At 39.3% G+C, this 25,781-nt stretch overlaps 2 protein-coding genes across 3 annotated transcripts in view; both read left to right on the top strand.

Moving 5' to 3' along the window:
* Nucleotides 1–14,407, top strand: part of SMIM36 (small integral membrane protein 36) — a 32,707-nt gene extending 18,300 nt beyond the window's left edge. Inside the window, exon 2 of the mRNA XM_072025719.1 lies at nt 14,368–14,407. The gene's annotated coding sequence lies outside the window, so the exon portion shown is untranslated. The remainder of the gene's footprint in view (nt 1–14,367) is intronic.
* Nucleotides 1–25,781, top strand: part of MMD (monocyte to macrophage differentiation associated) — a 42,118-nt gene extending 16,337 nt beyond the window's left edge. Inside the window, exons 1-7 of one of the 2 annotated variants that reach the window (XM_038165206.2) lie at nt 8,124–8,359; nt 14,368–14,449; nt 20,158–20,318; nt 21,157–21,231; nt 21,620–21,721; nt 22,506–22,575; nt 23,492–25,781. In XM_038165206.2, coding sequence (XP_038021134.1) covers nt 8,331–8,359; nt 14,368–14,449; nt 20,158–20,318; nt 21,157–21,231; nt 21,620–21,721; nt 22,506–22,575; nt 23,492–23,692 — 720 coding nt within the window. In that variant the 5' untranslated portion in view covers nt 8,124–8,330 and the 3' untranslated portion in view covers nt 23,693–25,781. Of the gene's footprint in view, nt 1–8,123; nt 8,360–14,367; nt 14,450–20,157; nt 20,319–21,156; nt 21,232–21,619; nt 21,722–22,505; nt 22,576–23,491 lie in introns of those variants that run through there. The other variant, XM_038165205.2, reaches the window with a different exon arrangement.

The raw sequence follows: 25,781 nt of genomic DNA, 5'->3' as shown, positions 1-25,781 counted from the left end.
ATCTCCACTTATTAGGGCAATCCCAAGCTAGATGACCACCCAGCTCAGCTCATCTTCTCCCTGCCAGCCCCTCTGCTCCCTCTTTGCAAGGCTAACAAGTGCTATTTAGACTGGAGGTTTGTCAGGGACAGTGTGTCAGGCATTTGGTGGGCTCTAGTACAACACAGGTTCAGTTTGCTTTTGAGTTACATTTAGAAAAGGTTTTGAGCAAAAGAGAAAAAAGGACTCATGCTTTACTAACCCTAATTATATAACCTAGGAGAACTGAGATAATTATGTGAATTTGAGGATAGATGTTTTCTCCCCTTCCAAATATATTTAAAAGACACACACACACAAAAAATAAAACTGATGGGCTGCAAGCAGCTTTGTGAGAAGCCTGGCAGGGTCACAGCACGAGGTGCAGCCCATGGTCAGAGGCTGCCTGGCTCTGCATGAGCCGGTGTTCCATGGCCGTGCAGGCAGCCAGGCTCCTCGTTGGTATTGCTGGCTTCCCTTTTACAGGGTTTAAGCTCCTGTATTTGATTTTTCTAAAATATCAAAACAAAAAAAAATGTAGCTTCGTAATCAGAAGTACAATAATCAGAAATAATACAATTCAGGCAAACTTGTTTTAAAAATCTGAAAATGAAAGAATATCCAATCACAGTAAAACTCCAGCCATTTAACCACTGACAAGAAATCAATTTGTTTTCTTTCACTAAATATGTTTAAAATCTTTAAGTAGTCCAAATGGGATGTGGAAACCATTTCCTCTCGGATGACAAATGATGGGCTGAATTCCACTCCCTCTGTTCTCTTTAGGCTTGACCTACAGCTGATAGGAAACAATGAGAGTTTTTCCTTTAACTTAAATGGATTTTATGTCAGACCCATTAAGTAACGGCTTATTTCACTTCATTGATTGTGATGTCAAAAATGAGGTATGGAGACTGATTATGGATGGCAGACGTTTGCAGAGAAAAAAAAAAAATGGCAGGAAGAAAATATGGGGATAAAGGTTCTTGTATGTCAATGCCATGCAGACTACATTTAACTTAACATCAGCTAAACTAGTCTGCTTTGTCTGTGAGAAGGGACTTAAAGGTAGATCTGTTTTATTCCAGCTTTGGTATAAGTGTGAACATTTTCCGTTTAGTTTTGAGAAAGTAAAAATGTGTATATGTATGAAATACAGGGGCCAAAGAGAAACAATTTGTTCTGCATGGGTAATGCATTGCTTAAATGAATAAATATATAGATAAAAAATTTTTTAGATCTTCAAAAGCCTCCACTCGTGGGGCTGAAGAAGGAGAACTGGAAAGACATGCACTGATCTCACATCCCCTCCATGCCTGTAAGTCACTGCCTCCCCTGTCCTGCCACAGCCCCCGGAGAGGCAACTCACCTAGTGCTGCCTAACTGGCAGGGTTAAGAGGGTGAAAATGATGGGCACTTTCAGGCCAGATCCACTTCTCCCCATCAAGCTTGACCCCGAGAGAGAAAGATGGAAGATGAGCTCTTGTCACCATCTGTCAAAGCTTTACATTCAAAAGAAGGCTTCTAAAAACACTGAAAGTAGTACAGAGTTATTCTTTATTTGCTGTTGTAGGCTTCCTAAAGGCAGACTAAAACCCCAAATCTCATGAGTTTGAATTCTATTATAACTTTGGTTTAAAAACCTGAAATGTAATTTTTCAGGGATCCTTGACAGTACTGTCCAAACCAAACCTGAACACAACAGCAGCTCCTTAGCTCCCAGGTCCTGTTGTCCTGATTTGGTCTGGTTCATAAAATTCTCTTTCTGAATGAATTTAACTACTATATTGCCTTTAAAAAAAATGAATCCCATTTCCTGTTAGCTTAAATTACATACTTATTTCTGCTGGAAGACCTAAGAGAGGTTCCCAGGTTACCCAGCTGTAAGCAGCAGGTTGAAATCCCCGATCCTCTCTCTTACAGTACAATTACTGAAAGCCAAAGCAAACAGACGTTTGTTGTTTCTAAACAAGCCTTGAATTCGAGTACATTATGACTAACATTTCACAAAGGAAATACTACAGGATCAATGTTGGAAAGCAGGATATTTCTGTGCTGTTTGAAATACAAGTTCTTTGCCGTCAGTAACACACTCGGTTCACCCGGTGACTCAGACGTGTCCACAGCTGGCCCAAGGCCAGTACCCAGCCCAACAAGTGCTGCTTTTCTCTCCTTGTTCTCTGTGGCTCTAATCTCCTCTCAGGCACACAAAGCACCTCCTGGCCTTGTGGGAGCTTCTTCATCTGAGAGGGCTGAACGCCTAATATCCACCAGGAGAAATTTCATCTTTCACTCCAACAGAAAGTTTTCTTGTAAGATACATCACTGCAGTGCTACTAGAAAATGTACCTGGCTAAATACATTTTAAAATGTATTTACTAAAATACATTACTAAACTGTACCTGGCTGGAATACCTTTGAGGTACATTGTAACTCCAGATAAGCACACATTTACTAATCACAACATTGAAAAGTCTCCGTGTTTTAAAAGCAATGTCAGCAACTGGCATCTGAGAAGCTGTGTTTTTATGACCAAGTGTGCCATGGGATATTATCACATTTACAAAAAGGCTTTTTTCATATTCATATTCATATTTTTGTTTGTTTGTTTGATGGAAAGGATAGATTAGTATCAAATTTGACCTTTATCTTTCTCAGTGTGTAATTTGAAATCTGTGTAATTTTATTTATGATGTGAAACGGGCTCAACTTCTAATGTAATACATGGCAGGACTGCTATCTGACACAGGCCAAATGACTGCAAAATAATATCACTGCATTATTTTCCTGAAGATGCAGTTAAACTTCATTAGTCACATAGATAATCAAATTATAATTTCATGTCTGTCTCTTGTTTAGGAGCTTAACTCTAATCGGTTTGAAGTTCCCACATCAGTGAACAATCGATGCTTATTGTCTCTGAATTTTGGTGTAACTCTTCTAAACAAATCATTTTTTGTTTAGTATAAAATTGCAGATCTCACACCAAATTTTAAGGAGTAAATAATTCAGCTATTGCTTTTAGAGGGCTTCGATGGCTCAGTTCACAGATGATTTAAGTAGTAAAAGGATTTTAAAACATCACTGAGATTTTATAGCTACCCTACTCATTTTCCATTGATCGCCATAATATTAAAGATTGCTCCTGACTTGAAGTACCTTTGAATTATTCCCCAACAAAGCTGCTCATTGTCCCCACAAAATCTGGAGGGTTCTGTAGCCATGAAAATTACCCTTTTCTCAGATACACTGACAGAAAGAAAGCTTCAGCAGATTTTTAAATGTAATTATCTAGCCTAACCTAATCTAATCTGCTACAAGGCACATCCCTCTAAAATCACTTGTTTTACTTGCACTAAATCTTCTCTATTATATTACTAAGTAATGCTGTAATCCCATTTCAGGTTTAATGCTGGCAGCGAGTGCTATGACATCAGGTAAATGTTTATGTTTCAACATTATTTCCACTGCGAGTGGCTGTGTATGCCAAGCAGCCAGCCCTTCTTAGATACCTGTGTCACCCTGGAAAAGTTGTCCAGGGCAGAACTAATTCCATTAGTGTTTGGAAAGCTATTTATAAGCTGTCTTCAGTGGGATGACCTTATTAGTTAGGCTGGGGGAAGGCCGAGGGAGGGAGGGGTGCTTGTTTCACAAGACCGTTGACATGCATTTCAGTACGGGATGCTTCTCCTTCACACTATGCTCAAAAAAAAAGACTGTCAGCAAAGCAGAAATCTGGGTCAGTTTGCAGGAAGAAAAAAAAAAAAAAAAGGGGGCTACCTCCATGCAGCCTGCAGCCTCGGCCCCAAGGAGGCCATGCCACACTGTGGCTGAGCCCACCACAGGACGTTTTGCTGCCACGTGTCCCCACACGTGCCAAAAAAAAAAAAACAGGCCTGCCGCTGAGGGACCCCAGGTTGGTTTGCCCACTTGTGTGCCATGGGGATACAGCTGGGCATGAGCCAAGGGGGTGCAAGCCTGAGCCCCATGGGGTGCTCAGAGCCTCGCCTCGGGGCGAGACCTGTTGCTGTCCTGGTCTTACAGGCCGCGTTATTGCAAAACCGGTTTTCCTATTAGAATCTTGAAGAATAGGATTTCCTTCCAAAATTGCATCAGTAAATTGTTTTACTAGCCAAGAAGAGCTTTGTCAGACTGCATATCTACCATGACCACACGCACATTTGAAGCAGTCACTCAGTGACAACCTTGCTTATTTCTGAATTTGTACTCTAAACCTAGGAAAGGGAAGGAGCTTTGCCTCTCAAGCCTCTAAATCAAACCTCTGTCAAACCATCAGCTTCATCCATTAGCACATACACTGCTAAGACAGGAAGGCGAGGGCTGGATTCCCATGTTCTATTTGTTACAAAGCAAAAAGAATGCAGAAAGGTATTTTTCCCCACCCTTATTTACCAGAAATGCTTGATTTATTCTCTCATGTAAACTGGGAGTGGAGAGAAGTTTCACCTGTCAGACTTGTTCCCGTGCCTCATTAAGGGCCTGGTGCTGCTCAGCTCACCTCTGATGCGTAAATTGGCCGAGAGCTTCCCAAGCCATCGTGTGCCGTCCTGCCACTCTGACAGAGCCCGTCAGCACCGGCAGCTCCAAAAAGTGAGTACCTGGGAACATTTCTTAGCGGTGTCACGTCCCTGTTGTGGATATTTTGGCAGCCGTGGAGCTGCTTACAAATGTTATGTGACTGCTATCTGTTCAACAGATCAAGAGAGTAGTTATCATGTGGGCTTATATTAATAACTTGCCGCCTGTGCCAAATGGCTAGAAGAAACTCAGTTTTTGTGCGGGATGTTTAGTTTTGTTAGCTTAACCTCCTGAGAGAATTTCACTCCCCACTGACATCTCATGTGGCACTTAAAATTTCACCTTGGCTGGGGAAAAGGAAGCTTTCAGCAAGTCCTGCCCATTGGCTTGATAAGGTTGTGCAACCCAGGACAATTTTGTAATAGAGTGAAAACTGCCATTTCTGTCACTACGGACCCTACTTTTGTGTCCATATTTGCATAATACTATAAAAAGACTTGATGTCTGATTAAGAAATGACATATGTCTGTGTCAATTTAATGCTCATAAAAGTGATGGATTAAATGTCCAGGAGGACAAATTCCGCTGTCCCTAGGTTGTAGATAGTTCCTGTGACGGATGTGCAGGAGATTCTGCGTGGGTAAAATTTGACCTAGAAACAATAAGGGCAAACCAGCTCCTGCAGCCACTGACTACGCTGCTGAGACTGTCAAGAAGTGCAATTAGTGACAGATTGCTATGCAAACACCTCCTATTAGGGATCAAAGTGGGATTGCCTTGTTCATCTTGTAAAATCCATTTTATGAATACCTCACAGCACTGATCAGAATTAAATTCTCCTTGTCCAATGAAAAAAATAAGTTCAATTCCTTATTAATGAGCTCTTTTCCATTTATTTTCCTTTGGTCCTTCTTCTAAATGCACCACATGGGAGACCCCTATAGCAGTGATGCATCCAGTAAGGAAAGTTCTTCCATCTCCTTGTAACCCTGTCTCATCTATTAAAATACATTCCCAGCTGAATTTACTATTGCATATTTCTAGTCTTGAGAACACTTCAGAATCAAAAAAACACCTGTATTCAAAGTTCTTTTTTATTTTTCTTTCGTATTTTGTTGATAAAAGCGATCAAATTAATAAGATTTTTACTGCCTTAATTCTGTATGCTTATTGCCAAAATTTAGGTTTTAAATTTAATAGTCATTTCATCCATAACAAGGCATTTCTTTTGTTCTAATATTAAAAAAGTAAATAAATAAAAAAAAAAAGGATTCTGAGTCATTAGATCATAAAAAGCAATTAGAGTGATGAGTTCAACCAGAGTCACTGGTACTAAAAAAAAAGCTATTGGCCAGGACCACTTTAAAAATATCCATGCTGAGTAATTTGGTGTTATCCTTAAGAGACGTGGAGATTCAGTTCAATACAAGTGTCAAAACTTTCCAGTCTCATTACAGTTCTCATGATGGCTGGTGGTCTGCTTAACCTGGTTTCACTCTCTCAAGCTTCATGGTTTGAATGCTCTTGTTGTTATTCAAAAGAAACAAGTTTGAAACAGTGATTCGAACTAGATCTTTAATTTGTAAATCTTTGATGCTCCAACAACAGGAAGCTACAGTAATTGTTGTTTTGAAGATCTCACAGTGTGTGATATCTGTGACCACAGAACAAACATGGAAAAAGTGGCTTTGAAAACAGGAGAAAAAGCCTCTGTGACACATTTCCTGGTAGAATCTAGATCAAATGTGAAAAGCAGCAGGGAAGGAAAAGATAATGAGAGTGGTTTGGGAAGAGACAGAAGCAGCAGCCAAAAAAGAGCAGAGGGAGTGAGAGAAGATGGAGACAAAATGCGATGACTCTGTGGGCACCTTTGAAGGTTGCAGAAGATCTGTTTTACAGGAGTCGGTCCAGGTTTTACCAGAACCACAAAAAAGCCAGTCTTCCAGTCCTGGTGTCCACAGAATCGTATTTTCCTGAACATTTTTACAGCCTGAAAGAACAAATTATTGGGGCAGTAGTGGAGGAATGCGAGGATGGGTATGTGGTATTAAGGAAGGGAGCTGTACTACCACAAGTTCCACCTCAAAATAAAGCCACACTATTGGGATGCCAATAAAATGCAGTCATGCGTGTGTGGCTGGGTTCTTCAGCGGAGTCCTCAAGCTCCGCTCCTTTTGGATTAATAGATAACATAAGCAGGATGTACCTCCGCAACATGGAGCTTTCTTTTATTAGCCATGACACTTAAATCAGATGACAGATTGTACCACTTTATTAACAGTGATACCTCACTGAGATTAATGGAAGTAATTTAAGCCCTCCTGAAACTCAGGAGAAGCATCCAGGAACTAGCTTGGCTCTGCATTTCAGGAGCTCTCCTTTCCAGCCCCATGTTCTACCCTTGCCTTGGAGCAAAGTTGAGCGATTGCCTGTCTGCAGCACCTGGCCCAGCCCCAGCTACCATTGCAGCAAGCCCCTGTGGGAGACTGAAAATTGCAATTCGTCCCAGAGGAGCTTATTTCATCATGAAAGGCAAGAAATGAAGGGTCAAGCAAGTCTTGCTGTGGCGGTTTACAAAGCTGTTACTACCTAACCGTTTGTTAACTCCTGATGTGGAGGAAGATTTAGTAAAAGGAACTGAGGGCCATGAAAAGCCGGATTTAACTTGACTGCCAGCCAAGTGACAATGGCCACATTTCCCTCTACAGCCTGTGGTGGAGGTGGCTGCCTGGCAGAGGTGGCACCTTCGGCTGGGGAGGCAACTCATAAACCATTGCGCCAGCAGCCAGCAGATCCCATCCCGTCTGTCTCTGCCCTGCCATAAACGATATTGATGCCGGATATAGTTTATTTGTCTAAACCGGCAGTTTGCTTTGGTGTGCCTGTACTAATTGCTTTTGTTGAGGGCTCTAACAGTTCAGATCCCATTGTAAACAAGGTCTTAGATTAGAAGACAGAAGCTTATTCAAGAATTTAAAATTCTCCTAATTCATGCCCCAGTTTGTACTACGAAAGGCAATTCCACATTCATCTCATAGAAATACTGTGGACAACATTTCTTCACTCATGTAAAATAACCCTTGCTTGGAAAAATTCATGGTTTAAGTTGATAACACCTCAGCGGCTTACAGCTGGAGGAACTAGTAAAACAGCCAGCCAGGTTATCAGCAGCAGCCCAGCCGCTGTAACCTCGGCTCAGAGCACTGTCATTACTCCACGTGCAGCTCTGTGCGACGGCAGAGGCACAGCTCTGCTGGAGGAGCTCTGCTCTGCCAGGCAGCCCCCTGCGTGCTACAGGGACAAGGGCCTTTGCGGTGCTAAGAGCCCGCCGCCACCCGGCTTCCCTCACGGAATGGCTCCTCCAGCTTCTGTAGGTTAAAAACCAGGCCTGTTTAAACAGCCGAACCCTCAGATATTTGCTTATTTTGGCGCTGTGGTGCGCCGAGCTCGCCTCACGCCGCTGCCGCCATGAAGGAGCCGCCATCCTCCCGCCATGGCGAGGGGCGGGCCGGGCCGGGCGGCCGGGGGCGGGCCAGGGCGGAGGGAAGCGAGGGCCGGGCGGGCTGAGGGGAGCCGAGGGGCCGGTTAAAGCGGCCGCCCGCAGCCGCCGCTCGCCCGCCCGGCTCCCGAGCCTCGTCGACGGACGGCGCCGCGGCGGCTCGCACGCCAATGAGGGCCCGGACTCCGGCCCTCGCCGCCTCAGGAGCCGCCCGGAGCCTCCCGTCCCGACCCCCCGCTCGCCGCCGCCTGGCCGGGGCGGGCGGCCAGGACCCATGCGGCGGCTCCAGGAGAGGTTTAGGAGGTGAGGGATCCCCGGCTGCTCCCCGCGGTCAGGCTGCGGGGCTGGGGGCAGCCACCGGAGCGTTTCTCTCGGTATCGCCGGGGCTGAGGGCCGGGGCATCGCTGGCTGTAGCGGGCGAGCACACGCTGCGAGCAACGCCTCTCCAGCGGGGCGGGAGCGGGGACCCGTGTGTCTGTTTTCACGATTTATTTATTTTATTCCCTCTCGAACTGGGTGAAGGGTCGCTCATCCGGCCGTGTGTCACAGCCCCGGTTCCCGACCCGGGACGCTCGGGCACGCTGTGGGGCCGGGGCGGCTGTGGGATGCTGCCCGCCTTCCCCCTCACGGAACGCGGGTCCATGAGGGGTTTGGGACCCGCAGCCCAGGAGCAGGGCTGGTAGCTGTGGGGGGAAGGCTGCTGCCAGGTGAGGCCAGGCTCTGGTAGGGCTGCCCTGCTCTGAGAAAGCGAAGCTTGGGGGTTAGCAGCAAAATAAAACTGAAAGGGAAGTGAGGGAGGGAGGGGGAAATACCAGCGCGATCAGACCTCGTTTGTGCAGCCACCCACACCTAGGGTGATGTGCTGGCCTGTCCCTGCACCCAGATGTGCTGCACCCGCTGTGACTTCTGCCCGTGCTTCGCTTGAGGTTTTGCCTTTTGTACTTGTCTGGAGGTTGAGGAATCCTCTGGGCAGTCAGTGAGGTGCACAGATGCTTTTTTTTTTCCAGGACCTGATGCGTGTGTGGTACCACAATTGTTAATGGATTCCAGGATTATAGCTGATTTTGTGTAGTCTTTAGTGTCGTGCTGTAACATGAGTCTTTACATACGCAATTTTGCAGATATTTCCAAACAAGTGGTCTGCTTCTGATCAGAATTATTTCTGACTCAGTTGTTCAGCAGTAGTAAAGATAAATTATCTGGATAGTTGCAAACTGTGATTAGGTATCTTTGAATCCAGGAAGGAAGGTACTAAGTCCAGAGGAATATGCCTCTGTTTTGAACAGAATGGATTGAATTCATAAAGAGGCAATATCTACCGATCTGGTCAGAAAGAATCAAGCTGCTTGTAAACCTGCTTATTTCTCTTCAAAATCTTACCTACGTGGTTATAAACGAAAACACGATGCTGATCAATTTTGACCTGCTTGTGGTTTTTGCTTTTCCTCTCAAAAGCAAAGAGCTTAGCCAATATAACAAACTGCTTTGGTATCTAAATATACAGCCTGGCTTAATGTATGCTGCTGCTGTTTTTGTGGAGTTGTCCCCACCTTGTTGCAATTTCTGGAGATATGCTGTTATTTGTGGCTTATGAGGTCTCCCTGGTCTCTTCTGCTGCTGGAAAGCACAAGGCAAAAAAAGATATAAAAAGAGACAATGAGCTTTTTAGGCTGCTAAAAGGAAGTATGGGGCCTTTTGACTTGAATAAAGGAAATATACTTCCTGAAAAGAAACCCCCACACCCCCAAATCTAGATCTTTGAGACCATTATTGATGTTTGGCTTTTTTACTGATGTTTTGCTTCATGCTTCAAAGAGCAATTCCATCAGCAGATGGGAATCAAGAACAAAGAAAGATTTGAAAGATGTTTTCTCTTCTGTAGTTTTGGGTATAAACTTGTGGCGATACTGAAGAACATATGCCACACAAGTATGTGTGATAGATTTAAGATTCTTTTTTATTATTATTTTTTTTTAAGTTGGGTTTGCAAGCTAAGACAAAGCATTAAGGACCCTCCGATTTTCCTCTTCCTTTCTCTCCCAGATACTGTGATCTCTTAATTCTGAAATCACTGTGAGTCATAGAGCATCTGTCCCCTTGGAAATGAACAGGAACTTGAGATCAATGGTCTCGGGGTGGGGGGGGGGGGGGGGGGAACAGATTAGTCTATATATTTAAAATGCTAGTTATTTGAAGTATTTGAAGTTCAAAGTTCAGGTTGCGTAAAGGGAATGAGGGTATGAGTTTCTCCTCCCCTGTTTTAAATGAAGTCGCATGTCTTTCTCACTGTCTTTTCCAATTCTATTGGGAATGTACTTGTTAATGGATGTTGTTTATATGCTGTGAAATTATAAAGCTGGAACATTCTTAAGGCTCAAGGTCTATTTGAGGCCAAGCATGGCTACTTTAAACTATTTTGCTACTTAAACTTATAACGGAGTTGAATGCAAAAGCATTCTGATCTCATGGCTGGCCCCACGTATTTACTAGTCTTGGTTTCAGAAATTTCAAATTCTAGTACAAAAAGTCAGAATATATCGTGCTTATCTAAAGTAAGTCAGGAAACTTTGGAGATGCTTGTATTCTTCATGGCTATCTGTAAGGAACTGAACATAGTACCAAGAGCTGATTATGTGGAATTTGGAGCAGCTGTGTCTGAGCAGTCAGTGGTGCTGTCCTGGCTCAACGTGTTTGTCCTCAGGCAGTGAAGCCTGCTGAGCTGAGTTAAGCTGAAAACGCTTCATCCTGATGCTCAAACTAATTTTTCAGACTCTGTAGTTATATCCATATTGTCTCCTGATGTTGAAGGAGTTAGTATTTTATGCTAAAGACCTTAGGTTGTCAGTATCTTAAATGGAGACATATATGTCCGTTCTTGTGAGATACTCTGGTGTATCTCCTGATGAATGACTGCAATTTCACTAGGGCTGCTGTTAAAGAAGGTGTTGGATTGTTTGAGAATCAAAAGCATTCGCTTAGAGGGGTTTCCTATAAACTGGAGTGCAGTTTCTAAGACTGTCCTGCATTTGGTAATAACCTTACTTGCTGTGTTATGGAGAGCCTTTGTTTAGGAGTAAACAGCATTTGAGTGCTGTTGGTGGAATTTCCTCTGTTAGGAAGGTGTGTATTCCTCACAACTACCTTTTTTCAGAAGAGGCAAACTTGACCTGTAAATAGTAGACAAAACGATGTCCTTGTATTGTGCTATTCACGTTACAGAAAACAAAAGTAGCTGTTGCCCGTGGTGTGGTTTTTCTTCCATTGCCTTGAAGAAAAAATGGAGCAGTTTTTGCCTCTTTGCTGTGAATAAGTCTACAACCAAATTCTTCCTTCGTGTTGCAATATCCTATGTGTACATAACTAGAGGAGTAAATGACTGACTTTTTAAACTGAATGTGTCAAAATGATTTGTCCTGCTTTTGATGAGCTCTTCAACGTACTATCAGAAAGGAGCTATCTTCAAATGTCAGGTCTGTTTCTCAAAGCATTGAACATGAGCAGTCAATTGGAAATGAAGCAAACACAAGAGCGGCACTGGCTGCATTTGATTATTCCCCTATTCGACCACTTTTTGCATGATCTTCCCTCAGAAGTTGTAACACTTATAAATAATATTATAAAAAGGCACAGGGAGATAACTGAAGTTTTGCTTTACTGAAAATGCTTTCTGTGAGCAGTGACCTGACCAAATATGCCACAGCAATTGCTGTGTGGGTCTTGCAGTCTGTGGCAGTTGACATTCTTCAGAAAGGAGAAGTGCAGGTATGTCAAATGTAAAACAGTTAGGTGCTGGGCTGTTTGGAGAGCCTTTTTGTTAAAGTACAGGTAAAGCCTTAACTCAGGTGGTATAAACATGTAAGTGGATTAAGTATTCCTAAAGGTATTACTCTGCTAGAACTCTGAAAGAAAAGCAAGTTGATTTAAATTAAATGATCAGAACTATTTTTCAATGTAAAAACGATGTTTGAAATGTTTTGAAAGTAAAGGTGCATGTGTGAATTTGCCTGGAAAAGCAGGCAAGCATCAGATTTCAGACAAAGTTACCACGTAGATAAATGAATATTTGCATCATTCTTGTGTTGGCACCAAGAGTGGGAAAACGCCCTTTGTGTAGATAATAGAGAAAGGATAGCTTTGTTAATATCGTTGTTCTAATCCTCTAATAGGTAATGGAAGATCCCATTAGCAGGCTACCTTCAATTATTTATAGCTTATTAGATGATAATATACAGAAGTTTTGAACAATAGAAGTTGTGACACTAATACTGAGGAGAAGCTTATTCCTTTGTGTTCTTCAGGTTTTTTGTAGCCTCTCTTGTAAGACCTCCAAGGTACCACCATGGCCGCTGGGGAAACTTAATAATATTCTAGATGTAATCAGTGGAAGGTTTTCTGTGACTTTGAGTCTATGGAGTTGAGCAAGGACAGTCTAATCCTGGTCACTCAACTGAGCCAACAGATGCTTTTATTTTTAAATGTTTTCCAAACTTGGAAGCAGAACTGAGTGAACTGAATGTTCCATCTTTAGATGATGTTGAGATGGTCTTCAGCAGCTGTTGAAGGTCTGTATGCACAGGGCAACAATATTGTTTTCCAAATGTTCCGCAAGCCTGTGCATATGACTACAATTTTATTATCCTCTTAGAGAAGTGTTATTTTTCACTGGCAAAAAAAAAGCCATTTCTATACATTAACTTCCTTGGAACTATTCATTTGTAACAACATTTTGTACTCAGCTTCTGTGACTAAAATTCACATTTATTTTTTTTTAATCCTTTACATTCATAACATTTGAAACATTTTTTTTTTGAAATTGCCATAATTCGGACACGGTGATACTGTGTTACGTTATCAAGGCTGTTTAAGTCTTAGCAATTTTCATATATCAGTTTAGAAAAAAAATGGTTTTATTAAATGTTTTGTAAACCACGTATCCTATCCCAGAAATCAGGAACTGCTTGCTCAGACAAGATTCTGGTTAAGTGGGGCTTTTTTGGTGTTTTTTTTTTTTCTTTCCCCCTTTTTTCTCCCCATTTTGAAATTAGTCAATATTTTATAGATGTTCCAAAAATAGGACTGTTTCTCACTTAAACCAGGAGGGACGTGAGGCAGGACCAAAGTTTTTCTAACAAACTATATATTAAATATAAATATTGCTGTACATAAATATTGCTAATAAAGCTGTTCTCAGTTCTGAACATAGACACGTTCTGTATTTGTTGTGAAGCTGTTCTTGCCTTGTTGGATACCTGACTAATTGCCAATGCATAGTTTTATAATAGTCAGCCATAACCTGGAATATACAAAGAGAATTTATTAGTGAAAGCAGCTCTTTTGTATGACAGTAGGCTGCGCTGGGCTAACAGGCATGGTACTGTTGTAGTAGCTTGTGACTTTGATTTTTGACTGGTTGCGTATGGATGTGTGCTGGTTTTCCAAGGTTTTTATGCACATGCTTAATTTTCGTATTTTCACAGAAACAACCTAAATATTGGACTCCTTGGAATAGTTAAGCACAACATTTGTTTTGGCTAGTTCTTCCATAACTTTCTCAAGTTTCATCATACTTGGTTTGACTTGCATAGGCTTTGTTTGGTGAGATTGATTGTTTGTTAGGTAATGTTTGAAAATTCTTAGAGAAAAAGATGGAATGTCATGGAAATCCCCTTGAAATGGTTCCTCTTCTGAGTTAACCATTAGCATATCCTTTCTTCTCTGTGTAACTTCTTTTAGTTACAGATAGAAGATAGCACTAGCCACAAAGAAAAAAACTGAGCCATCTGACACTCCAACAGCAAATATTGCTTGCTATGGGAGTAGAAAAGACAAAGTTCAAGTTGACTTACTCTGAAGTGTTATATATGTAGAACTGGAATATTGCTGGAGTTTTAAGAATTTCTTTCAAATAGAGTAACCCTTGGCAGCTATGATGAAGGTCATAATTCAAGGAAAAGTTGAGTCTTTATTATGTAATTAAAATGGGAGAGAGTTAATTCTTTATTTGACCAAGCAAGTGGAAAAGAGGAGGTATAATTTCTATATGCAACTTCTATTAAATGAGAAAAACATCGGTTAAAGATTTAAAAAATAATAATAAAAAAAAAAATCTGTGATTGTCTGTGTACTGAATGGTCAACTGATCTTTCTGGTAAGAGAACATATTTGAGGAAAAATTTGAATTTTAATAATAGTTACCTTAAACGTGTCTGTACACATAGTTTTAATGTTACTGGGTTGGAGGTATTCCTTCATGATGCTCCAAAGAGATGGTTTATTAACTTCCCTAACAGTACTCCTTAATTATTCAACAGGTTCATGAACCACCCAGCTCCAGCAAACAGCCGCTACAAACCCACTTGCTATGAACATGCTGCTAACTGTTACACACATGCAGTAAGTACTTTTTTTTTTTTTGAACTCTGTGTTTTGGTATTTTTCTTATATGACTAAATACTTAACTTTGCCCAAGTGTTGTATTTATAACTGTTCTGCTTTTTCTGTGTAAGCTTCAGCTGTAACAGCCCATTAAATGTAACACTAACTAGATGGCTGGTAATCACTAGTCCTTGTTCTGAATCTCTAGAAGTTCCAAAGTCTTCTCAAGATTCCCTTTTACCAAAGTTAGCTTCATGTTTTTAAGTGGTTTTACCTTGTGCCAGTGAAAGGATGACTGCAAATAAGTAAACATATTAGTTAATCTTGCAAGTCAGATTTCCTGGTGCTGTGCTCATGTAGTAATATGGGAATTCTATACTGGAAGTATAAGAGATATATTCAGGTTAGAATGCAAAGGATTCATTTAAAAACAAACAACAACAACAGAAAACATAATAATGTGGATGATAATAGCTCGAAAAGCAAAAATGGCTTAGTTCTGATACTTAATATCTGTAAACTGATTTTTTGATTTTTCTTCAATTCCCTCTTTTGAAAGGTACAGTAACAATGCTGATTGTAAATGCTAGACAGCCCTCTTAAAAAACCTAGTCTGTCCTTGTTTTCATAATGTAAAGACCCATACTAGATTTGAATATGTGATATGTAAACAAAATAACAAAAGCAGTCCTACTTTTTTTTTTTGCAGTTGGAAAGAACTCTTAAACTCTTTAATTTAGCATTTGCTCTCTTATAAAGGCAGCCAGTGCTTCTCATTGGTCTCTTGTTTTACTCCAAACATTTGAAGTATGTTTGACTTTGGCCACTTTTTTATTTTATCTCCAATGTGTCTGAGTGAGCCACAGATACAAATACTCATGGTGTGGTGCACAGGACTCTCCAGTCCTGTAAGAATGGAGCTCTACCTAGATCATTCCTATGTATTTTATAAATAGCAAACATGCAGCTCTGTGTTGCTGGTAGAAATGGAATCTTCTTGGTTTACATACAGAAAAGCTGACTGAAGCTTGTGTGTGTTTTTTTTGTTTTTTTTTTTTTTTTTAAGCCAAGGGTCTCTTGTACAACATTAGACAAATAAGCACATATTTACATAGAGAAATGAAGCAACATTCTGTTAGTTTGCATAAGTACGTAGTTTATCTCCTAATCCTTGTATAAATCCTGGCCAAAAAATTGGCTCTGAAGATATCTGGCAGAAGTTCCTGTACTCTTTAGCAATTCTAGGTTTCATCTAGTTGAACAATAGGCCTGTTAGCAGCAGGTTACAGCCCAGGTGTCATATCAGTGTTTTGTGGTATAATACTGTTTATGGTAAACTTGTCTAATTCCAATTCTGAACAGTCAAGCTACATGCTAAAATCTACCATGATCTGCTCACAACTTGGGCATATGCTAACATACGCTTTGGAAGAAAATATAGTATAAAGTATAGTACAAGAGAGGGATTACTCCTTAGATAAAATTATATGCAGTAAATAAATTTTAATCAAAATTTAAAGCCTTGAGATAAAAATCTATTCTGGGTAAACAGTTGATTATGTGGAAAAAGCTAGGGGGATTTTTTTTTTTTTTTCCTGTTCCATGTTACAACCTGTTTTACTAAATGTTAAAGGATCAAGTAGTTGAGTAGTAGCTGCTAGATAAGTTTTCAATTAGGTAGTGACATAATATATACAAAATAGCTTATGGTTAACAGCAATGATTCTCCATTTTCCTCCTATTTCTTTTTACTTGCGATTCAGAAAACAGTCAACTTGTATTTTACAAGCATAACTGTAGTCCTCAGGTAGGTATCTCTTCTGGCTTTGACTTAAAAATATATGGTAGTCAGTTTAAGCACGTGCTTCAAAAACATTAAATAATAAATGGGGATACAGAATCCCATACATCGCTTTTTGATTCGATATTTAAAAGATAACTTTGTGTAGCATAGTAAGGTGTCTTCAAATTTCTTACTAGAAAGGCTGTTTAAAATGTCTTCTAACAGTAAATGAAGCACTGACTTGTCTTTAGTCACTAGGAGACAGGAAGGGCAGCTAAGCAGTTAAATGTAGAGACAGAAAAGACTGATCTCTGTTTAGAAGAACAGGAAGGAAACTGTTTGAGAAGCAGGAGTAATAAGCATTTGAATTGTAAGGTAAGCTAAATCAAAGCGATGGGCAAGTTGCTATTTAATCTTGAATTTTCTTAGTGCTTGTAAGGTTTGTCAGACAAAAGGCATGTTCTGATGTATAAAAACTTCAGAATTTAGGCACAACTTGTGTTATACTGCTCTAAAAGCTTCTTCCAACTGCCTTGAAAGGAGGAACTATTCTTAACATGAGTTCTAGTTTTGGTTTGTACAGTGCATGGAAAAAGTGTAAATATTTCAAAAATGAGGCTTAGAGCATTTTCCAGGCCATTGGAGCATGGAAAGAGGAATCATCAAAATTTCAGAAGTGCTCTTATGATGAAAATGTCTCAGTTCTACCTGACTGATAGTAGCAGTTTCTCTGTCCTCTGTATAGTGCAAAACCCAAGTCACCAGTAGGTTTCTTGTTCCATGATGCTTGTCTCCTTATTCGTGAAAATTCATGAGTAGAGAGGCACTACATGGCTTCAGGGCTGCAATTGTGGAGCAGGAAACTAGAAATAGATGGAACCACAAAAAACTGTCTAAGTGTCACATGGCTTTTTTGGCTGCTTGGTTGGTCTTTGTCTTCCTTTTCAAAGAGGAACTGTAGGGGCTATCGTTATGCTATTAGCACTCCTCTCTCAATAAAGGGCACGTGAGAGCCATGTATGCGCTCTCCCATGGTAATACATGCTTTGCCACAGTGGCTTGTGCATCAAAGGTCACGTTGCTGACTATATGACCTGTGTAGTCTTGTGTGCAAAGAAAATAACTTAAGTTGGCGTGAATGTTCCAGACAAAAGCAGTTTTTAATTTTTTTTTTAAACCTCTCTGTGGGAGAGATTCCATGCAGAAATATGGAAGAAATACAGATAAAATACTGACCAAAATATCAGTTTTCTCAGCAACCCCAAAAGAGATGGGAGATACCTATAAACTGATACCTAGAGAGTGTAATTTCAATCAAGTATGCCTGCTCAGATCTACAGCAACTGTTTCTGGATCTTTCTTTGTGCCTTAGTTTTTTACAGTGGCTGTTATTTGTGACAGCAGTGGTTGTGGTAGTCAGTTTCTACAATATATATCTAGTGGGGATTACATCTAAGCTGCCTCTTAAGGATTCCATCCCATAGCTGTAAATAAATGTATTGTAATCCTTTGTCATCTTTTTGTATTGTTATTGTAACTTCAGGCTCATTTTGTTCTGGCATTTCTCCGGAGAACTTAGTGAAATTGTTGCCTTTCTCTCATTCTGTAAATCCTGCCAGCCTCATTTCTGCCTTAGCAAGTATTAGTAAAGGCAGTGGAGTCAGTAAAGAGGAGCATCATGGGTCTTGTGTTGTTCACAGTACGTTAAGTTGGTGGGTGACAATTTCCATTTGGAAGAATTGTACTTCATGATGAAATAAGCAAAACTTCTTTAACTTCTAGCTAATTTTATTATTAGGAATGTTGGCAACTTAGATATGCTATGTCATTCCTGTGAAGTGACAGCACAATCACATTCATTCTATCAATTCTGATTATTTGACTAAGTTTCTGGTATTTATCCCCCCCCCCTTAAAGGACTGATTGCTTCTATATTCTGAAGAATACTTTTCTTGTGCTAGTGGCTTTTTAAAATGAAGATGTCTTGTTGAGCTGACTAGCACTGCTTTTTTTTGTGAGACGGAAATTAGATTTAATAGAGTCCATTATAACACATGTTACATGGTATGGTGTTAGAACCTAAAGAACTTTTATCCAGTTGTCTGGAACAGCAGAGTATCATTTCTGGATTTTGTTTTTAATCTAGCTATTTTTGGTCAGGAAAAAAAAGCAATAGAACATCTCTTGTTTAGTCTAACTGTTCCCATGATGCATATTGGGCACAGAGGCGAAGTGTTTCCAAATAGAATACTTAGGGAGAAAAATAAAACACAATAAATCCTTCTCATGTTAGTATGGTATTGTTCCCTGTGAGAAATAGAATCATTCGTTAGAGACCCGACAAGGCAGAAAAGAGATGAATTCAGCCCTTCAGCCACGTACTCATTTTTGGCTGTATTCTTTTCTCTGAAGGTGCAAAGAAAGGACCAGAAAATTGCTTGTTTTTAATCCTGAAACTTTGTATACAATAGCTTTTGGAAAAAGCAATTGGCAGTGAATTATGTGTTGGTCCGTTTGAGCATTATGCATTATCTTGTGAAACATTTATTTTAGTAGACTGGTAAGAAGCTGGGATATCTCCATAAGAAAGGCAAGATGCTCTGTAATATCTAAATCTAGTTTCCTCGGAGGCCTTCTTTCCTATAAGAAGGTCTTAATTGGAGCTCCAGGTGGAATCTCTGAGCAGCTCATGCCTAGGCCTTTAACAGAGATTTAGTAGGGATTTGTCATGCTTGTGACACTTGTGGATACAGAATATCTCTGAAACTTTTCGGTTCTCTGTCAAGTTTAGTCACATTGAAATTTGTATCAGAAATAGGGAAGCAAGCTGACAAATGTGGATAGGGCATGATCCTGCAGCTTAAAGAAACCCAGCTAAAAAAACTTCTGGAGCTTAGCATTTTCGTGTCTCCTACAAATATGAAATGAAACAACTGTCACATCTAATCAGTTCCCTGCTGTCTCAAGGGCTTCAGCCACACTTTAAACGGTATGCCATATGTGGAAATCAGGAGTGACTAATCTCCAGAGGAGTGAAACAGTTTTTAACCTTACTTGAATTTGAGGGCTCTCCAGGATACATATATGGAAATCTGTGGTTTTGTGATAAAGAAGAAGCCAGACTGGAAGACTATTTTTGTCCTTAAAGTGTGTGAGGTCAACTTCCATAGTCTCGTTGCAAAACTCAAAGTATTTTCACCTCTGGCCCAAATGCTGTAGACACAAGAATGCTGTACTTCTCATTTGTACGGCTCTACTGCTTTTGGTTTGAATGTACCAAGCTTTGCAGAAAGGAAGAAGCTATAAGTGTAATGAAGTGACAGGTGGTGTACTTCAAAATCCAGAAGTAAAAGCATCGTTTTGTCACTTTTTTTAACCCTTTCTCTGGATTAACCAGCTGCTTTACAGATTCATTCAGTATGCTGTGCATCTTTTGAACCATAGCTGTGATCAGAGCCTCAATTTCTTGTCTGCAAGTAGATACAGAACAAAGATAGTGCAGGCTAGACCAGAACTTTATGCTCTAAGCTATCAAACCTGTAGTGCATAGCAGAATTGCCAGATTTGTTTAAACATTAGTGGTTCCTAGCTTTGTTTAGTATGTGAGACTTAGGCTTACCTATAAAGTATTTAACCTATGAAGTCTATTTACAATTCCAGTGAATTAATTCATGTTTAAGATATACAGCAGGGTCTAAAAAGGAACATTTACAGGGTTTTTAACTTAAAGTCTGATGAAGATACCCTTTCATAGTAGAAGGAGACAGGTAGAAATGTCTGAGACAGCAGGCTCTATTCTCTAAATATTTAATTGGACATGTTCTTTTTTTCTTCCTCCCCCGTCCCCCAAAATGAGACATCCACCCTGCTGTTGCAGTACTGTGGGTAGTTACATTGGTAGCAAGTACATTAACATTTGTTTGTATTTTGTTTTGGTTTTTAGTTCCTTATCGTTCCTGCAATTGTGGGTAGTGCCCTTCTCCACCGGCTTTCTGATGATCGATGGGAAAAGATAACAGCATGGATGTATGGCATGGGGCTCTGTGCGCTCTTCATTGTCTCCACAGTATTTCACATAGTTTCTTGGAAGAAGAGTCACTTAAGGTATCATTATAGTTCTTGTATATGATGTTTTATTTATTTTCATGTTCTGTGATGTTTTAACAGTTTTTGTAAAGTAGTCAAAAAGTAATGATTTTACAGAAGGTTGTGGTAGTGCCTTGTATGGAATCACTTCAAAACAAAATAAACCAAACCCTTGATTCCGTTGGAAGAAGTAGTGAGTCAAGTTCATGTGCAAACAAACCTACGATGTCTGGTGCCTTAAGGGAAGGGTTTTTTGTTCTTCCAATGCAACTGATAACCTAGTGGGTCTTAATCTAGCAATTACATTGGAAGAACATAATACAAGTGCACGGTGGATATAAGCCTATTTTAGAAATGAGGACTGCTTGGGACTATGGTATGCTCAAGTACTTTAAGTAACACAGAGTTTGCCAAGAGAATAAAAATGTGATAAATGGCTAACAGCCTTGAGAGCAAGGGTACAACAGGAAAACCAAGATGTGATTTTCTTTGTATTTTTTATTACCCCTATATAATTCTGGGCCATAAATTGCATTTAACTAGTAGTAAAAGGAAAAGTTTCTGGATCAGGGAGGGTTATTGTGACAAAATTCTGCCTCCTTGACAGTGAGCAGAATGTACAATGAGATGGAGAAAGGGAGAGGGATGGAAGAGCGCTCATCTCCTACATGTCTTGCTTATGACTTTGTGAAGTAGAAGAAAGGTTGACAGTCCTCCAAATGGTTTTAGGAGGTTAAGGAGATGATGGTATTTCCCCTAAAGTAATTCCAAAATGTGTCAGGAAAATGAGATGATACAAAAATTACAAAAATCTTTTCAATATCTTCCTTGATGAACTTGTTCTTTCTCCTACTAGGACAATGGAGCATTGCTTTCACATGTGTGACAGAATGATGATCTACGTCTTCATTGCAGCATCATATGCACCGTGGTAAGAAGCCTGAAGCACAGCTTCAGAATTAAAGCTTTTCCCAATGTAAACAGGCTATCATTGACATTTCACATTGTATAGGTGTCTTCATATAAGCAATTGACTACATTCTGTATTGTGCAATGAACCATAATAATCCCCTGGGATTTGCAGAACAGGAAGTAGTATTTGAAAGCACTAGAAAGCTGTTTGTTTATGTATATTCCACATTGTGCTGTGGTCACATCAATATAAACATACCTTCTGCCGCTGCATGTCCAAATATTTTTCTCCCTCATTGTGCTTATGTTATAGCTCTGAATATACATTTTTATCAAGGCTCCTACTCTTGTGTCAATATGCTTCATTCATTCATTAATTTTGTCTGTTGAAATCTCTGTACTTCCAGGCTAAATCTACGTGAGCTTGGACCTCTAGCATCTCACATGCGTTGGTTTATCTGGCTGATGGCTGCTGGAGGAACCATTTATGTATTTCTCTACCATGAAAAGTAAGAATTATTATTTGCATTCAGCTTTAAACTGTGTGGTTTTCTTAAAGTATCTGGCCTTTTGTAGATGGAAATGAGATCTTTGAGATTGTGGAAATAAATGATGAGCGATGCAAAATTCTGTCTTGTCAAGCAATAAGTGTATTCACTCTGTCATAACCTGTCTTTAGGGTATATTGTTGTCTCGTCTTAAAGGGGTGGGAGGGAAGTATCTAATTTTAAAACGTCTTTACTACAAGAAAACAGGAAAGAGCGGGTAATGCAAAAAAAAAAAAACTTTTTAACGCCACTAATTTATGCAGTAATATTATATAGATCATACTGCACACATATTGAGATTTACTAACTCCTGCTACCTTCTAATAGTAGTAGTAGTGTTTCTGATTTGAAATATGTGTCTTGGAATTCGACAAGTTCTAGAGCCTGCTCTTACACACTTTCAGTGGGCAAGACACACTGTTCTTTGTTTTGGCAATGAGCTGTTGAGCTTTGTCTCAAATTAGAGAATATAAGTTGTCTGAATATTTTATTCTCATTAGTATTTAATGCAAATGAATGCATCTAGGCAGTATTCAGTGAAGAAGGTATTGTCTGCAGCTGCAGTGTGCACAGAGATAAATAAAAGCTTTATTGTTGTAATAAAACATATCTGTGTGAAAAGCTTTATGAGAAATTGAATGTACTCATGCTAACATAAAATCTTAGACATACCTTCTTTATTGTTGAAGGAGATGTTTGTATTTTATGTACTCCACCTTAAATGGTTCATTTTGCTCCATTTTAGGTATAAGATCGTTGAGCTCTTTTTCTACTTAGCCATGGGATTTTCTCCTGCTCTGGTAGTGACCTCCATGGTAAGGAATGTGATTGTTGACATTACAAATATACAAACTTTCTTTTTATAACTGTTTTAAGATCTGGTGCAGCTCTGTTTCTTTTGAAAAGATCTTAATTTTAGTCCACCATAATTATAAACTTTCCCTGCAGAAGAACCAAATATAGTCAGCAATATTTTTGGATTTATAGCTTACATTCAGTGAAATGTTATCTTCTTTTGTTGAATCTGGGCCATAGTGTCTAGATAAAAAGAACTTGGGTTCCAAACTTCATGAAGATCCCCACCCCTGAAAGGATATTGGATATGTAATAAGTCATTTACCTTGATTGTAGTAAAAATGATGAAGATACAAAATATATTAACCTGTCATGGAATGCTTCTAAATTTTACTGTTCATGAATGTATCTGATGCCTGCTCAAGACTTAGAAGTTGGGAGAGAAGCTTTCTTTAGGACAGTAGAATAAAATTCTGATAACAAATTGTCCTTTTTTCTTGGTATGTTGAAAAGCTTTAGGTAACATCTAATCAATTGATTCTGTGGTCTGGGTCAAAATGGGGGAAGTAAATTGACTCTTGCCCCTTTTAAAAATGACTTATGTGGAACAAAGCTAGCTTTTTGTCTATTACTAGAGGCTTTTCGTTCCAGTGAAGCAGGGCAAAATTGAATGGATGAGAAGTAGTTGAACTCTATCAGACTAATGCATTGTATTTGAGAAACATGATTTCTCAGCAATTGGCTTTTTCATGCTTGTCTGCTCTGCTAACAAAACAAGCCTGAAGCAAAATATCAGACTTGTCTTAACTTCTGATTTATCCCACTATTACTTCTATTGTTCTATTGAAACATTGTATAAATATAATGTATTTCGCAAAGTGTAATTAAATGTTGTTTACTGGTTTTCTAATTTGTCTGTTAATTATTAATTGTCAGAGCAACACCGATGGACTTCAGGAGGTTGCCTGGGGAGGCTTGATATATTGTCTTGGTGTGGTGTTCTTCAAGAGTGATGGAGTCATTCCTTTTGCCCATGCCATCTGGCATGTATTTGTGGCCACAGCAGCTGCTGTTCATTACTATGCCATTTGGAAGTACCTTTACAGAAGTCCTGCAGACATCATTCGTCACTTATGATATATACATATATATCAGAGTGGGGGGAGTAATCTGCACTTGGCCTCTGTAACAGTATTATTTGACTTAAGGAATTCGGGGAAATTGGAAAATTGCACAGAAAAACTGCACTGACATTGGTAGTTCTCTGAACACAATTACTGTGAACTGATGTTGTGTGTGTCCTGGAAATGTCCTTCGTATGGCAAGTGCTGTAAATAACTAAGATACTGTACTGCAGTACTAAGAGTCCATTCCATGTTAGTAGAACTGGCTACCTGATGTTTACAAATAAATTTTGTATTCTAGTTTAACTTTACAATTTTTAACTACATGAATTTTTCTAAATTAGTGATTCAAGTGAAGTCAGTGCAATAGCAAAAATGTAACTTCTGATTTGAACTTGGTTTGTCACCTTTCCACTAGTCATTTATTAAACATGAATCACAGATGAATGACCTTTTACCACCCATTATCTTGATATAATGTGACTTTTATAGAAACTTTTTGTGTTTTTTGTAAACTTTAAAAATACATTTACTGAACTGAAAACATACAACTGTCATCTATGCAGTTATTCATGTTGCAAAATCTCTTGCAAGAAATGGTTACATTCCACATACTGTACTGACAAGCAAACATACCTCTTCCAAAGGTTATATTATAGGTGTAATTATAATAACCACTTTTGCAAACTAAAATATAAATGTTTATCTGCTGAGTTTGAATGTGGTAATATTCTGCTCATCTATAGTACCACGTAAACAGCACCTTAATCTGGCTCTATATGTGATAGAAATGAAGTGCTTTAAAGAAGTAATTAACACAAGTTTCTTCTCAAGATTCCCAGTTCAACTCAGTGCTGCCCAGTAAAGCAGCAGTTTGGATGAAAGCTGACATCAGACCTTGGCAGTATTAAGGAAGGTGCCCAGCTAATATCACGTTATCCAAAACGGTTAGTAACTTTTCCAAAATATGTATACGTATATTGGTGCTGTAATACTAAGGCTTGGATTTTTCAAGGGGGATTTGAATTGGCCAGCAGAACCACTTCCCACCAACTTTCATTGCGGTCATTGACAGATGTTTTGTTGGGAAATCCTTGTCAGAACAGCAGGTAGAGATCAACTGCTGACCACTTTGAATTCATGGCTATTGGTTCTTCACAAGCACAGCCTTTTAGGGAGGAAAGAGTGAAGAACTTGATTCAGTGGCACTTGTCATTCTAGGACTTAACGCAGAGTAAAACTGGTCTTCAATTGTATTGCTGTCTTTCCATACAGGAAAACAAAATGTGGTAGTAACTCACAATTGTAGAACGTGTGCATTAAATGACCAGTTGTAGAAGAGTCATTGTAATACTGTTTATCCAATAATTGTAATCTGTCCCACTATATAATGAATGTCTTATATTAAGATTGACTTTATCCTTTTTCTAATTTACTGTTTTTCATGTCAGTATTCAAAAACAAGCAAAACTTGTTGCCTTTTTCAGATTTTGTTCTGAATATTGCCTATCTTCAAATGATAAGTAGCAAGATAGGGATGTTTTTCAAGGTACCGTTTAATATTGCACCTGGATTTGTCAGTGGGTTGCATATTTTAGATTATATACATTTGTAAACGGAACTTAACAAGAGGGACAAACTTTAGATTTAAGGCATTGAAGAAGAGTTGCTGTACAGTGTTAGCAGATGATTGGAGAAACAGCATCACTACAGCAGAGTAATTAACTGCCCCAAAAGTGTACAAATGGGACAACTGGGCAGGTAATTCCAAGTACAAGTCTCACATCTGGATGCCTCAGTTTTTTAACATTGTGTGTATTTTAGTATTTTCCACTTTTTGTGATTTCATATATTTTGTTTAAATGCAGTACTGTTAAAACCACTAAAACCCATGTAAAGGTTTTCTGTAGTCAAAAGTGAAACTATTGCTTGAATATGTTTGTTTTAATTTTAAGTTAATTTTTCATGGCATTGCTTTTTGGAGTGTTTGAAATGATTTTTAAAAATTTCAATTCGCCAAAAATATTTTGAATTACTGTATTCTAGTCAATATGATATTGAATGTACTAGACTAACAATAAACATTTTGTGCAATTTGGAAA

The sequence above is a fragment of the Anas platyrhynchos genome, chromosome 19, assembly GCF_047663525.1.
Source record: "Anas platyrhynchos isolate ZD024472 breed Pekin duck chromosome 19, IASCAAS_PekinDuck_T2T, whole genome shotgun sequence".
Classification (NCBI taxonomy): domain Eukaryota; kingdom Metazoa; phylum Chordata; class Aves; order Anseriformes; family Anatidae; genus Anas; species Anas platyrhynchos.
The sequence above is the reverse complement of the archived record's forward strand: the minus strand, read 5'-3'. Positions and strand labels throughout refer to the sequence as shown.